The sequence below is a fragment of the Thrips palmi genome, unplaced genomic scaffold, assembly GCF_012932325.1.
Source record: "Thrips palmi isolate BJ-2018 unplaced genomic scaffold, TpBJ-2018v1 HiC_scaffold_5, whole genome shotgun sequence".
Taxonomy (NCBI): domain Eukaryota; kingdom Metazoa; phylum Arthropoda; class Insecta; order Thysanoptera; family Thripidae; genus Thrips; species Thrips palmi.
This window is the reverse complement of record NW_023144632.1, coordinates 9,811,228-9,825,214: the sequence shown is the minus strand read 5'-3', so window position 1 is coordinate 9,825,214 and position 13,987 is coordinate 9,811,228. Positions and strand designations below refer to the sequence as shown.

At 64.5% G+C, this 13,987-nt stretch overlaps 2 protein-coding genes across 2 annotated transcripts; one reads left to right on the top strand and one right to left on the bottom strand.

Moving 5' to 3' along the window:
- The first annotated feature begins 509 nt into the window (after positions 1-509).
- On the top strand, positions 510-8,830 carry LOC117650944 (solute carrier family 22 member 6-like). The gene is made up of 8 exons (XM_034394601.1): positions 510-690; positions 2,131-2,294; positions 2,373-2,480; positions 2,554-2,784; positions 6,999-7,231; positions 7,306-7,569; positions 7,652-8,270; positions 8,350-8,830. The coding sequence occupies exons 2-8, from the start codon at positions 2,133-2,135 to the stop codon at positions 8,611-8,613; spliced, it is 1,881 nt and encodes a 626-aa protein (XP_034250492.1). The 5' UTR covers positions 510-690; positions 2,131-2,132; the 3' UTR covers positions 8,614-8,830.
- LOC117651159 (ionotropic receptor 40a) lies at positions 8,791-13,699 on the bottom strand. The gene is made up of 14 exons (XM_034394963.1): positions 13,643-13,699; positions 13,468-13,562; positions 13,253-13,348; positions 13,011-13,147; positions 12,750-12,909; positions 12,558-12,661; positions 12,358-12,460; positions 11,852-12,191; positions 11,618-11,746; positions 11,254-11,354; positions 10,575-10,834; positions 10,222-10,498; positions 9,782-10,001; positions 8,791-8,798 (listed from the first exon to the last, which is right to left on the bottom strand). Exons 3-14 carry the CDS (start codon positions 13,322-13,324, stop codon positions 8,791-8,793), a joined length of 1,911 nt encoding a protein of 636 aa, XP_034250854.1. The 5' UTR covers positions 13,325-13,348; positions 13,468-13,562; positions 13,643-13,699.
- Positions 13,700-13,987: the final 288 nt, after the last annotated feature.

Here is a 13,987-nt window from a genome sequence, read left to right as displayed (position 1 = left end):
TACGCGGAGCGGATCACTGCCGCGAAGCCGCGTCCCGCTCAGCCCCATGACCACCAGCAGCCAGGCCGGAAACACCGACCCCCTTCTCTCCCCCCCCCCTCTCTCTCTCTATGGCACGAAGTACCGCCGGGCCTGTTCTTCTTGATGGTGCGTATAAACGAAAGCCCCTTGAAAATCCGACGCACACAAACCACAGGACACTCCCGTGGGAACTGATGGAACTTTTCCATCACGTCCTTGGCGCTGTCCAGCTGGTGGTGTGTCATTGAGGCCGCCGTCTAAGCCTCAGCCAGCTGCTGACTAAAATGCTAAAACCCTCAACGCGTCTGGGCGGCCAAGGCTTTTGGCCCTCCTCGCGGCGGTACCCCCTCCCCTCTGCTCCGCGGCTCCGCGGGGCAGGGCCGGCAGGGCGCCGGGCCGGGGGGCGCCGCGCGGGGCGTCGTGGCCGTCGCGGCCGTCGCGGCTTCGGCCGCATGGCGCTCGGTCGCCGACATTCAGTCCACGCCGCGCCGGGCCGAGGGACTTACCGGCCGAGAAGCCGGCGCGCGCGCGTGTGTGTGTGTGTGTCTGGGTGCGTGCGTGTGCGTGCGCGAGCCCCGTGCGAGGCGCTGCGCGTGTGTGTGTGTGTCTGTTGGAGGAGTGCCAGCAGCAGGTTCGACGCCGTGGATGTGTCCTCACACCGACTTGGAGGTATAACGCCACCAGTGCACCACCGGCAACATCATCGAGTGCACGCTCTTGCTGGTCCGTCCGATCGCTCGCCTTGCTGTCCGGCCGGGCTCGCTGTCAGGCAGGGCCCACTCCACCACGACGCGGGCATGCTGATGAGGCAACCGGCCTACGCAGCCTTGAACTTGGGGACACGTGACAGGCCGCGGGAAGGGAACGCACTATTTTCTAATCTCGACAAACTTTTTGTCGGCCAGCGTGTCGCCGCTGCGCTGTATCGTCCAAACGGACGGCCTGGACCGGCGATGCCGCCAATCGGACGGACTGCTGACCTTCGATCGTTCGGGAGACAATGATTGAGCGGGCCGCGAATAGCCGGCCAGAGAGTCACTTTCGTCGCTCTCTCTCGCACCTCGGCGGGGCGCCCCATGAGTGCGAGAGAGACAGAGCGCAGCGAAACTGGCTATTTCGCCTTGGCCGCCACTGGTAGAGAAAAGTACAGATAAAGTACGGAACGCGTGTGGCCCACGAACTTGTCAATGACTTCGCTGGACCGTCCGTTCGTACTTTGCCAACTACGGAGGTTGGCACAGCATAAAAGCAGTCTCGGAACCACGGCGTTCGCGGCCGCGCTCCACGCCCACCTTTTCGGCGGGTCGTCGTTCTGCCGGCCTCGCAAAATCGTCCGATCGTCGCCGTTTTCTGGACGCGGGCTGTGCTGTTTTCATAGGAACTGCACCGTCGGCGGGCACGCTTGGCGGCACACGCTGCGTTGCGTACCGCAGCACCGCGCAGCGCCGCGCAGCGCACGTTGGCAACAATGTCATCCCGAAGGCCACTGACCGATCCGAAGCGAGCGATCCTAGCATCCCAGCGAATATCAAGGCCCGGGGCGACATCACGAGCCGCGCCGGAAAATGGTCACTGTCGCTCACTCCCAAAATGTTGAACCCTTGCCTGAGGAAAGACTCATTTTTCGACCGGTTCTGTTGTATCACTCCACTCGGTAAACAAATTGAGAACGAGCACTCATCTCTGACGGAAAATTTCTATAGAAATAGTTTTTTTGCTTTTACCAGGCAACTATTTTTAGTGGTACTGCGCAAGTATTCGTCAAATTTCGATCCTGAAATGGACCACTTTAATGTTGAAAACGGCGCGGTGCGTCGAAGTCACCCCGCTGGCCCAGTGCTGGCCCCGGCTGGCCCAGTGCCGGGTGCGCGGCGCGAACTCTGTGCGGTAATCGATGCGACTGGCGTAGACTGGCGGGGCGCGCCGTACCAGCCGCCACCCCGGGGCTGGAGCGGCTGGAGCGGGCAGCAGGCGGAAGGGGCACTTGGCCTTCCCAGTGACCCGGGTTCGAGTCCCGGGTTCGAGTCCCGGGTTCGAGTCCCGGCCTAGTGCTGTCAGACTGCCGCCTTTTGCCCTTTTTAGCTTCTCAAGGCAGGTCTCTGTCGACAGGGATGTGCAACTCGGCGCAGTGGTGGGTGGCCTTCAAGGGCGGCGACCTGCCCCCCGGCCGGCTCTGGTCGCTGCTGCTGGTGCTGGGCGCGCACTACTCCTTCGTCGCCTTCAACCATGCCATGTTCGTGTTCCAAGCGTTCACGCCCAAAGTCGCCTGCCAGGTAAGAGCGAGGGTGTGCGGTAACGCTCAGATTGGCCCTTCTCTTCGACTGCCCATTTCCCCCATTGCCCTGTCGCAGGAGGAAGTGTCTAGCGGCACGTTCGTGCTGTCTTGGGACTGCCAGGCCAACTGCTCGGGCCGCTACGTGTTCCCCGGCTGGCAGGACGACAGCACTATCGTCACGGAGGTGAGACCACCAGCCCTCAGCCTCGGCCCGCGGGTTCGAATCCCGGCGTCATCGCTGTCCCTCTTGCCTGCAGTGGTCGCTGGTATGCTCGCGCGCGGCGCTGCGGCCCCTGATGGCCACGCTGTACTTCCTGGGCGTGGCGGTGGGCGCGCTGTCCTGCGGGCTGCTGGCCGACCGCCTGGGCCGGCGTGCCGTCATGCTGGGCTGCCTGCTCGGCCAGGCCGTCCTCGGCGTCGCCGTGTCCTTCGCGCCCAACCTGGTGGCCTTCGCCGTGCTGCGGACCCTCCACGGCGTCTTCGTGCAGGTCAGTGTTCGGGGCGGCACAGTGGATTTGCCAGAAGACCGGTGGAGGCGGCCAAACTTCAATGCTCTCCTAACGAGGAATCCATTGGTGGGGTCATACGTTCGGTTCGAGTCCCGTTTCGCGACTCTGGAGCTCAAAACGCGTCTTGAATTTTATCCGCCCCACCGGTCTTCTGGCTCACTGCGGCGGGCAAAGGAAGGAGCAAAGGAACAACTTGAAGGCAGTCTTTGTTTACGGTGAAGAGAAACAACGCCTGTGGATAGGCAGCCCTTTCGTTTGGACGTTGACAAAAGATTCCCGCGATGCGCCACTGTCGAAAGGGGTGCCAACTGCAGTCAGAAGAAATCGATGTCTAGTGGGCAGGCTGAGGTTGGCAGCCCCTTCGACACTGGCATCGTGGTGGCAGGCTTCTCCACTCTGCGGCAGCTCACGGCTCCTTGGCGTGCTTGGCGAAGGCCTTGACGCCCTCGAACACGTGCCGCACCGTCTTGGCGATCTTGTCCGTGCCGATGTCGAAGCCGTTGGGGCCGCCGCCAGGCAGCTCCAGGCAGTACACGGCCTCGACGCCGGCCTCGCCCTTGGCCCAGTCGTCGCTGCCCCCGGCGGCCGGGTCTGCGGGAAGGGCAAGGACAGCGTTAGCGGCATGGCGGGGCCGTCCGGCGTGCTTCGACTCACGCGCACACTCACACAGCAGCGCGGGCGGCGAGCCCACGCGGTACCGCTTGGAGCCGGCCGCCACCATGGCCAGGTTCGCCTCCTCCCCGATGGCGCGCTGCAAACAAACACCAAAAGTTACGCGAGGCAGTGAGGCGACGGACTTCGACATTCGTCACTCACGAGTCGGTCCGCGTCCGCGGGGAGCTCGTCGGTGAAGCCCCAGGGGTGGAGGATGAACTGTCGGGGAGCACTCGCATTATGTACCAACAGACTCTGCCTCCAAACCATCATCATCCCCTCTACTGACCCGTCCGTAGCTGTGGAGCGACAGGTACATCTTGATGGCCTTGTCCTTGTTCTTCTCGAGGACGAAGTTCCGGAAATGCTGCGTCTCCAGTTCGGAGAAGGCGCGAGGCCCCGCGAAGGTGATGTCGCAGGGGGCGTGGCTGGCGCCGTTCTCTGCCGGAAGCAAAATGGAACAAGAACGCTGCCTGCTGGGTCCGTGCTCGAATGCCTTGTCTATCTCTCCTCACCCGCCCAGTGAAAGCCGAAGTTCCTGTTGAGGTCCACGCCGCGGCACCAGGGGTCGCTGGCGTTGCTGCGGTTCTTGCGCCAAAACCGGTTCTGAAAAAGAGCTTCCAGGTGAAAACAAAGTCCAAGTCATCTATGGATAGACTTTGCCGAACCCCCTAATACAATCATTTCTGCCACTTGTGCCGTGAAAGTGGATGCCACGAGCAAAGTGAGAGAGAAGCTCACGTTGGTGTGCGAGTACTCGTAGCCGTCCGGGTTGAGCAGGGGGAAGATGTACCAGTCCAGGCCGTCCAGCAGGTGGCGCTGGCGCTCGTCCTCCACCAGCTGGTGCACCACGAACAGGGCGGTGGCGGGGCCGATCCACTCGCGCGCGTGGAAGCCGGCGTCGATGAGGATGGCGGGCCGCTTGGAGGCGGCCGAGGCCGAGGCCGCGCCGCGCGACACCAGCACGCCGGTCAGCTCGCGGCCCTCGTGCGTGCGGCCCAGGGACTGCAGCGCCACCACGTCGGGGTGCTCGGCCGCCAGGCGCCGCAGGTACCGCTCCACCTGCGGCAGGGCGGATAGGGCGGCGGCTGCAGCTAGAGAGCAACTCGGCGGCGCTCAATTGATCTAAACACCCGCGGCTCACTCTCTATGTCAATCTATGTCACTATAAAGAAAATTTCAGCGAAAGAGGGCACCCCGGCGAACCGGCCCTCTTCCCCGCTGGCTTGGTGAGCCAGTGGTTCCCCCATCTCATCACAGGAGCAACCTCAGAGTTAAACCGCAGTGGCCCCGTCATTGGTCACGTCATCTGTGATGTGGAGGAGTCCTCTCATAGTAGGCCAGGCTGCCACCTTTCCCAGTAGTCGGGTTTCGTTCCCGGCCCCCTTCCCACTCAGGGGCCATGCTACTGGTACTCAGGAGTCTGCGTCACCCTGCCCAGCAGCGAAACCACTGGGCTATGAGAGGCACACTGTCCGCCGCCCGATTTTGTATACTTGAACCGCCTTCTTGCGATGCAAGCTTGGTCAAAATATTCTTTACGGTGCTGGGTATCGAACCCCGGACCCCGCAGTCGGGACCCGACGCCTCTGCGCTCTCGGCCACCACGGCCCATATGGGTGACGGTGTGCGAAGGGGAGCATTTGAAGCCGCTGGTCCGAACCGTATAGTCAGACAAAAAGAGCGGAAAGCTAGTATTCGATCGCTCGATCCGAGTATAGGATTCAGAGATCTCAACACCTTCGGCCACCGTGGCTCACCGGGTGAGCCGAGTGGCGCAACGGGTTCAAACCGCATTGGGAAAGCCACTCCTAAAATGTAAAGAATTGCTGGGAGTCGAACCCTAGCCCCCGCGCGTGATCATGATTTCCTCGGGGTGCCACAGTGTGAAGCCAGAAGTGGGACTTACGACATAACTTGCTGCAACAGCGGCGGCTGAGCGCGCAGAGGCGTTGACCCGCAGCTTCAGGGGCGGGGGTTCGACTCCCTGCAATCCTTTACATTTTAGGAGTGGCTTTCCCGGTGCGGTTTGGACCCGTTGCGCCACTCGGTTCACCCGGCGAGCCTCGGTGGCCGAAGGTGTTGAGATCTCTGAATCCTGTACTCGGATCGAGCGATCGAATACTACCTGCCCGCTCTTTTTGTCTGACTATACGGTTCGGACCAGCGGCTTCAAATGCTCCCCTTCGCACACCGTCACCCATATGGGCCGTGGTGGCCGAGAGCGCAGAGGCGTCGGGTCCCGACTGCGGGGTCCGGGGTTCGATACCCAGCACCGTAAAGAATATTTTGACCAAGCTTGCATCGCAAGAAGGCGGTTCAAGTATACAAAATCGGGCTGTGGACAGTGTGCCTCTCATAGCCCAGTGGTTTCGCTGCTGGGCAGGGTGACGCAGACTCCTGAGTACCAGTAGCATGGCCCCTGAGTGGGAAGGGGGCCGGGAACGAAACCCGACTACTGGGAAAGGTGGCAGCCTGGCCTACTATGAGAGGACTCCTCCACATCACAGATGACGTGACCAATGACGGGGCCACTGCGGTTTAACTCTGAGGTTGCTCCTGTGATGAGATGGGGGAACCACTGGTCCACCAAGCCAGCGGGGAAGAGGGCCGGTTCGCCGGGGTGCCCTCTTTCGCTGAAATTTTCTTTATAGTGTTCATTTTACTTCTGTTAGGGTGGCGGCCTCGCCGCGGCGGGGTGGCCGACGGCGGCAGACCTACCTCCTCGTGTCGCATAAACCGCTGGTCCGTGAACTCGCCCTCCGACGTCACGTCGCGGGCCTCGGCGTTCATGCGGGCCGCCTCGTCGTCCAGGACTCTGGGGAAAAAGTGCCGAGATGGGACGATGGTGGCGCCGATTGGCCGGACGCTACAAAACACCACTCAGGCGAGCCTGGCTCCGCGCTCCGCCACTGGCTGGGTCTACTCACCGCTGCACGTCGGGCCACTGCACCCTGTGCGGCACGCGGGTCGTGTTGAGCAGGAGCAGGACGTCCTCCGCGGCGTGTGGCGCCACCAGGAGGGCGGCGCGGTCGTCCGAGTCCATGCCCAGCAGGTCCACGCCCAGGTCGCGGCGCCCCGTCGCCAGGCTGCGCACTACGGCCAGCTGGTGGGGCTCGGACACGGCCGCGGACACCAAGCGGTACCTGCAGTCCGAGGACGCCGTCAAGTGCGAGCTCAAAGGCAGAAAGCGCGGCCACCACGCACTCACCCCTGGTAGGACTCGGGGTCCGCGGCCTGCACCAGGGCCACGGCCAGGGCCACGGCCAGCACCACCAGCTCAGCGCAGTGCTGCATCTTGACTGGAGGCCTGGAGCGGCCGGCCGCTGCACCTCCCCGATAGCGCCAGACTGCTTAGTGTTATCACTGGCCGGCGGGCCGTTCGCTGCTGGACCGCCACGCTATCACCCCCGCGACACGCCGACACGCCGTGCCCCAGAGACCACCCCGCGGCCCGCGTTGGCACGTCGCTGGGGCGTGGGGTATCGCCGCGGCAATGCGTGCTACTCAGTGCGTCACCTCTGCGCCATGTGTTGCAGGGCCTGCAGGGCAGCACGTTCACGCTGCTGCTGGAGCTGTTCCCCGGCCGCCTGCGCACCGTCGTGGGCGTGGCGCTGGAGATCTACTGGGCCCTGGGGCTGGCCGTGCTGGCCGGGCTGGCCTACGTGCTGCCGCACTGGAGGGACCTGCAGCTCGCCGTGTCGGCGCCCACCATCGTCACGCTGCTCATGGCCCCCTGGATCCCGGAGTCCCGCCTCTGGCTCGCCTCCAGGTAAGGCCAAGGTCGCTGGGCCGTGGTCGTGGCCCATGAGGTTGACCTCCCTGACGTCCTCCTCGCTGCTGCAGGGGCCACACGCCACCCTTCCGTCGTGGTCTCCCCGGCCACGGCAGTTACCGGGACAAGAAGCACGAGGAGGGTGACGCCAGCCACGCGGTGGACGTGAGTCCCAAGCTGGCCGTCAAGGACACCGCCAAGGACGACGCTAAGGACGGCGCCGAGGACGACGTCAAACAGCTCGTCGTGTGCGAGCCCGTCGCCGGCGCCACCGCCAAGGACTTGGTCACCAGGAGCGGCCTTCTCCTGTACACTCTTTGCATGAATGCGGTGTGGTGAGTACAGACGGCGAGATAAACACCAAGATAAACAGCACGGCATGGCGTTCAGTTTGCGAATTTCCTCTTCCTCTTCCAGGTTCACGGTGCCGCTGTCGTACTACGTGACGACCTTCGGCATGCCCTCGCTGACCGGAGACCGCTTCGCCAACTTCGCGGTGGGCGCGGCGCTGGAGGTGGTGGCGTACTGCCTCACCTTCGTGGCCCTCTCGCGGTTCGGCCGCAGGGCTCCGCTCAGCAGCGTGCTGGCGTCGTCCGCCGTGGCGTGCTTCGCCGTGGCCTTCATCCTGGTGGGCTCGGCCGACGACGGCGGCGTGGCCGCGCTGGTGCTGGTGCTGGGCTGCAAGTCGGCGCTCGTCAGCGCCTTCTGCACCATGTTCCTGTACACCGGCGAGCTGTACCCCACCGCCATCCGGTCCGCGGCCCTGGGGCTGTGCGGCTTCGTCGGCCGCGTAGGCAACCTGCTGTCCCCGCAGGTGGTGCACCTCGGCGCCGACGGCCGGAAGTGGGCGCCCTTCGTGTTCATCGGCGGCCTGCTGCTGGCCACCGCCATGTGCACCATGCTGCTGCCGGAGACCCTGGGCCGCGAGCTGCCGGCCACCCTGGAGGACGCGCGCGCGTTGCGGCGGAAGAAGCGACGTGCCTCCACGTCAGCGACCTCGGGCCCCGAGGAGCAGCCCCTCAACGCCAACGGGGTGGTGAGTGACGCCTGGCCGCCAGGCTGCTCCCAGCGCTGCCTACAAGGCCACCACACTAACCGAACCTTTCGCTTCACAGTTGAACATGGAAGACTACAAGGTGCCGGAGTGGAAGTCCGACATCCCCCAACTGGACCCCGCCAAGGTGCAGACTGCCAAGAAGAGAGGCTCTATGTCCGCGCTGGAGCTCGGCCAGGACATCCTGCAGGAGCTCAACAGGACACCGTGCGCGGAGAGGGCGGAGCGGGCGGCCAAGGCCCGCTCCATGTTCCTGGAGACCAACCTGGACGACCTCTCAGAGGGCCAGCCGCAGTACAAAAGCGCCGTGGCGTCCGCTGTCTGAACATCAGTATTTTGAGAAAGCTTGGCGTGGTCTATGAGACTGAATCAGACGTATTTTGTTTTTTGCTAATTGGCAGTTTAGTATTGTGCGAGTGGTGGAAACGGAGAGTCATCGGTCAATTCTATGTCTGGTGACGAATCGTGTGTATTTTGTCAGAAAGAAATCGTTATTTATTTTTCATAAATCTTAAAAATAAAAGACAATGTCGTTTTTCTAATGTTTAGTCGATTTTTTGGCTGCCCGGGACACATTTGGGGCTCGAGCAAAAAGCAGATTTGCTCGAGCCCCAAATGTGTCACGGGTGTTGACGTGTATGCTGCCCGAGCTTTCAGTTGATGAACGGCCTTATGCAGGAGATGGACGAGGACGAGGACGGGGCCGACGGCGTGGGTGTGGCGGCGGCCCGGCCCAGCGTCGTGGGTGCACTGAGCCACTCGTCCGGCGGCGGCCAAGTCAGCCTGCCGTGCCGGCGGAACCGCGGGTTCGGCGGCTCCGAGTCTACCGGTGGATCGGCGACCTCGGCGACCTCTGCGACTTCAGCGTCCTCGTCCTCGTCCTCGGAGACGGCCCTCATCTCCGCCAGGGCGATCTCCACGCCGCGCCTCGCCTGGCGGCCCGCGTGGCGCGCGCACCGCCTGGAGGCCACCCAGCACGCGCTGCTGGAGAGGCACTGGCAGGGGCGCAGGCAGCGGCGTAGCCAGGGCCGGTCGGCCGCGGGCCCTGCGGGGTCGGCCTCGCCGGCCTCGCAGCGGCAGGTGCAGCCCTCCAGCCGCTTGGCCGCCAGTTCGCTCCACAGCGCCAGCGCTGCGAACGCGTGCAGCGTGCAGTGCATCGACCGAGAGCTATCTATCAACACGCACGGCTGGCGCGGGCAGAGATTCGACCGGCTGCTTTCCATGCACGATGCGTCGCGTTAACCGGGAAGTTACTGTCCACGATGGACTGCCCATCATATGTGACCCAGGGAGTCCTAATGAAAACATGTCCACAAAATGAACGATTTTTGTCAGAATTTGTTCCAATTTTACTACTTTTTTTTCTCCTTGGGTCAGTTTTGATTCCCTTCGCCCTCCGCGGGCTACAGTCTGTTCCCAGTGCATCACCAACAACGCTGTATGCGCCAAAGCAGCCGGTCTGCCGCAGCCCCCAGCCTGCACCGCCCACTGACCGGCAAACGCGTAGCCGGCGAGCAGCGCGTAGAACGCGCCCTGCAGCATCTTGATGGAGATGGGCTTGAGCTTCTCCTCGGTGCTGCTCGAGCTGCGCCCCTTCCTGCTCTCCGTCTCCGAGCCCTCGGCGGGGCCCTCCGCTCCGTCCAGGGCCGGCGCCGGTACAGGCGTCGTGGTGGGCGCGGGCGTCGTCGTGGTGTCCGTCGCGGCCGTGGGGCCCTGGGTGACGATTGACGTACACGTTAGTGGCCCTCGCGTGCCGTGGACAAAGGCCGGCTCGGCGATACCCCCCGTGGCGGCCCGGGTGAGCTAGCTACGCGCGGAGTAGCGACGGCGCCCCCAGAAACGCCTGCGAAGTTGAGGGTAGGCCGCCAGCCCCGGCAGGCTGTTCGGCGGGCTTGCCTACATCACAGGCGTTTCGAGGACACCGCCGCTCTACCTCATCCATGTACTCGTCCTCGTAGTCCGCCTCGTCCTCCCCTGAGCGGCCCGGCCCCGGGTAGTCGTAGTACTCCTCCTCGTCCTCCTCCACGTCGTCGGCGCGTCCACCCGAGCCGCTGCCGTCGCCGAGCTCGCCGCCGCCCTTCTCCGCCACGCCCTTCTTCGGCGTCCTGTCCGGCAGCGTGGGGTCCGGGTCGTGCAGCCTGTCGCCCAGCTTTTCGTACTCCTCCTCCGTCATCTTGGTCAGGATTCCCGCCTCGAAGAGCTGCATGAGTCTGCATTGGATGACCGTTAGCCCGTCATCCAGCTGGAGGACACTCATCGGCCGACCGCCGCGGTTCGTTCACCCACATGTTGTTGACGCTCGCGATGTAGGGGCAGCCGACCTGCAGCGCGATGGCCGAATAGCGCGTGAACAGCTTCTCGCTGAGGTGGAAGCGGTGAGCGCCGAAGCGCCTCGTGTCGAAGTAGAGCGTCTCCCTGCCGCCCAGCATGGCCAGGTTGGGCTCGCTGCCGACGCGCACCATGCCGTCCTCGCCGCTCTCGACGCGGCTGTCCTCGCGCTGCCGCCGCATCAGCCGCCACAGCCGCTCGTACACCCCCGTGCCATTCTGGAAGCCGCAGAGGGAGACGTCGAGCCGCGAGCCACCCCGACCTCGAACCCCAACCCCGACCCGCGCGGAGGCATTACGACGGCGACGGCAGTAAAGCTGGCATTTCATCGTGGCGTGCGGCACGCGCGGCCGCCCCGCCGACGTGTCAATGCCCCGCGGGCTGCCTCCGAGCACCGTCGCTCTGTCTCTCTCGCTCTGCAGGGGCGTTCCGTGGGGTGCGAGGGAGACAGAACGACGCAGCCCCCCGCATGGAATCGCCGTTATGATCTAATAGGGCGCCCTGGCGTGTCTAGCCCCGCCGCTCGCCGCTCGCTGCCCACGTTCCGAGGGGCGATTGCCGGTTCCGGTTCGTCGACCAACGGGCAGCATCGCGATGAGCTCCCCGAGACTGTTGACTTGGCCGGAGGGCGGCTCACCTCCAGGATGTTGTACGAGGAGGAGTGTTTCTCCACCAGCAGCTGGTAGCCCCTCGTCTGCATGGCGTCCGCCAGCTGCTCCAGGTTGCTGATGGGCCGCTCTGGAGGCACAGTCAGTCTCCCCTCAGGCAGGGCTGCGGCCGGGACTGCCAACCCCAAGGCAGAGTGATTCCACACATCGCTGCCTTCGCTCTGTCTCTCTCGCACTCTTTGGGGCTGAACGCTTCGGTGCGAGAGAGACAGAGCGACGGAGGGCTTTGTGAAATCAGTCTACTGGTGCATTTCCCGTAGGCGCAGTCCCGGGCGCAGCCCTGCGCGTACACCAGGGTCCGAGAGTCTGGCTGTCGAACGTCGCGGCGCTGACCTCTGCCCGGCCGGGCCAGCATGGAGGTCAAGTTGGCCGAGTACATGTCCCCGATGACGTAGGTGGCGGCGAAGGAGAGCAGGATGGTGAGCAGGCGCACGCGGAGGCCGTCCTCGGGGCCGCGGACGCCTGGGGGATGACCCGGGAAAGTTTGAATCGCGCGCTGTCGCGGGGACTTGAACCCGCGTCCTCGTTTCGCCCTCCACGCCGGTTCCGGTTCCGGCCGGCACTCACTCTGCTTGAAGAAGAGCGCGATGCTGAACCAGACGGCGGTCCAGAAGAGCTTCTTATCGGAGACAGTCCGGCGGCCCCGGCGCGCCGCCCACGCCCTGCCGCGCCACAGGCGGGGCGCCTCGAGCACGCCGAACAGCATGGGCCCCGACAGCAGCACCGTCAGCACCAGCACGGGCCACACCTCGGACTGGAAGGGCCGCACTAGCGCCAGCGCCTCGTTCAGCCTGCTGGGGGTCTTGGTGACGAAGGCCCCCGAGTCGGCCAGCGTCAGGAAGGAGAACTCGACGGCCTGGCTGCGCTCGTACGTGATAGTGATGTCCCCCAAGGCTAGGTCCGCCTTCTGCAAGCAACCGTGTTTGCAGGCTTGCTGGAAAATGGGTCCTGTTCACTCATTCAGAAACTCGTTTGCGTCTCTGTCCCTCTCGCATCCACGCGGAACACCCCATGAGTGCAAGAGAGACGGCGACGAAAACGACTCTCTGCATTGGCGGGGAGTGGAAAGGTACCCGCTCGCTGACGAGGCCCAGGATTCCGGGGAAGGTCTTGTTGCCCAGCGTCTCCACGAAGGCCGAGCCCTGGCTGCGCTCCGGCGGGTCGAAGTACTGGAACCTGCAAGGGGTGCGGGGCGCGCCGTGGGCGGTGAGGAGCCGAAGCAGTGCGAAGCAGCCAACGTATCCTGCACCCACAGCGCCGCAGCGTAACCCACTTGAAGTGCAGCTTCTCCGCCAGCAGCTGCAGCAGCTGGTGGTCGCGCCCGCCCTCCACCAGGAACGTCTTGTTGGTGTAGGTCACGAAGTTCCACGGCGGCTTCTGCAAGTGGCGTGGAACACGCTTTGAGTGTGGGCGGTGGCGGTAGCAGCGGGGCCTCGTTACGAGGGCCGCGTAGGGCCACACTCACGTGCAGCACGGGCACCTCCAGCGTGCGGCCGCGCAGGTCCGTGTAGACGCGCGAGGCGGGCGGCAGCACGGGGAAGCGGAAGAGAGTGCCGCTCCACCAGTTGACGAGCCGCAGCGCGCCCGAGCCCTCCGACGTGGCCTGGGTGTAGTGCACGCGGTACCTGCACAGGCTTGGCCTCTCAGCGTCTCCGTCTCTCTCGCACACGGAACGTTCCCTCGAGTGCGAGAGAGACAGAGAGGCGACGGTCCGCCTTATACTTGCGTCCCTGCCCGCGGGTTGGAGATGACTGCCACCCGCATGGCCTCCAGCAGCTGGTCCAGGAACTTGGGGCTGGGCGGCCACAGCTCCACGTAGAACATGTACAGCAGGTTGCGCTGGATCAAGTTCTTGCTCCGAATCTTCGCGGGAAATGGGAGAACTGGTATTATTGCTTCGATCCGTTGGCCGGGGTGTGGGTAACAGAATTTTCGACAGTAAGTACAAAATTGTGAGTGGGTCCGCACCGCGCCCAGGAGGAGCTCCGCTGAGGCCCGCGAGCAAAAGATGACGCTCGTCAGGCTCTCGTACTCGGCCATGGTGTGGCGCACGTGCTCCGTGTACTGCAACACGCCCAGGCCGTGCCGGCCGCGTCAGCATGGGGCGCCGCCTTCGCTCCAACTCACTGCCGCTAGCGCCGTACCGCGAGGCGTACCGCGCTCCGCGTGCCGTGGTACCGTACCTCGTCCAGGCGGGGCTGGCTGTCGATGCTGTAGGTCTTGGTGCCGATGTGCGCCAGGTGCAGCGACACCGTCAGCAGCGCCCGGAAGCGCGCGTCTGGGGCGGGCGGGCGTGGAGAGCGATGGAGAGTGAGTGAGTGACTGAGTGAGTCAATGAAAGAGGGACTGAGGACTCACCGACTGAGCGGTCAAACACGAGAGTGACACGGTCCACGGGCAGCCCCGCCACGATGTCCTTGGTGGCGAGCGTGAGGTTGGTGACGGTGCGGTGCTCCGCGTCCAGCTCCAGGCGTCGGGGGAGGCGGTCGAAGTGGCTGGACCAGGCCGCGGCCAGCGCCACCGAGGCCGCGAAGGAGGCCCACCAGCACAGCGGCCCGCACTCAGTGCCCCGCATTCTCTTTCCCCGCTCGCGAGACGTGACTGACGGAAGGAGCGAAGGATGCCCCGGAGTGCTGGAGTCTCTGGAAGTCCTGCCCCGCCCCGCCCCGCCCCGCCCCCGCCCCGCCCCGCCCCACCCCACCC

Coding starts and splice junctions, on each gene's coding strand:
- LOC117651159 (XM_034394963.1), bottom strand. CDS start 13,324: ATGGCCGAGTACGAGAGCCTGACGAGCGTCATCTTTTGCTCGCGGGCC. Junction 12,192..12,357: donor TGGGCCTCGTCAGCGAGCGG/GTACCTTTCCAC, acceptor GGTTGCTTGCAG/AAGGCGGACCTAGCCTTGGG. Junction 10,835..11,253: donor CCTCGTACAACATCCTGGAG/GTGAGCCGCCCT, acceptor TGCGGCTTCCAG/AATGGCACGGGGGTGTACGA.
- LOC117650944 (XM_034394601.1), top strand. CDS start 2,133: ATGTGCAACTCGGCGCAGTGGTGGGTGGCCTTCAAGGGCGGCGACCTG. Junction 2,295..2,372: donor CGCCCAAAGTCGCCTGCCAG/GTAAGAGCGAGG, acceptor GCCCTGTCGCAG/GAGGAAGTGTCTAGCGGCAC. Junction 7,232..7,305: donor CGCCTCTGGCTCGCCTCCAG/GTAAGGCCAAGG, acceptor TCGCTGCTGCAG/GGGCCACACGCCACCCTTCC.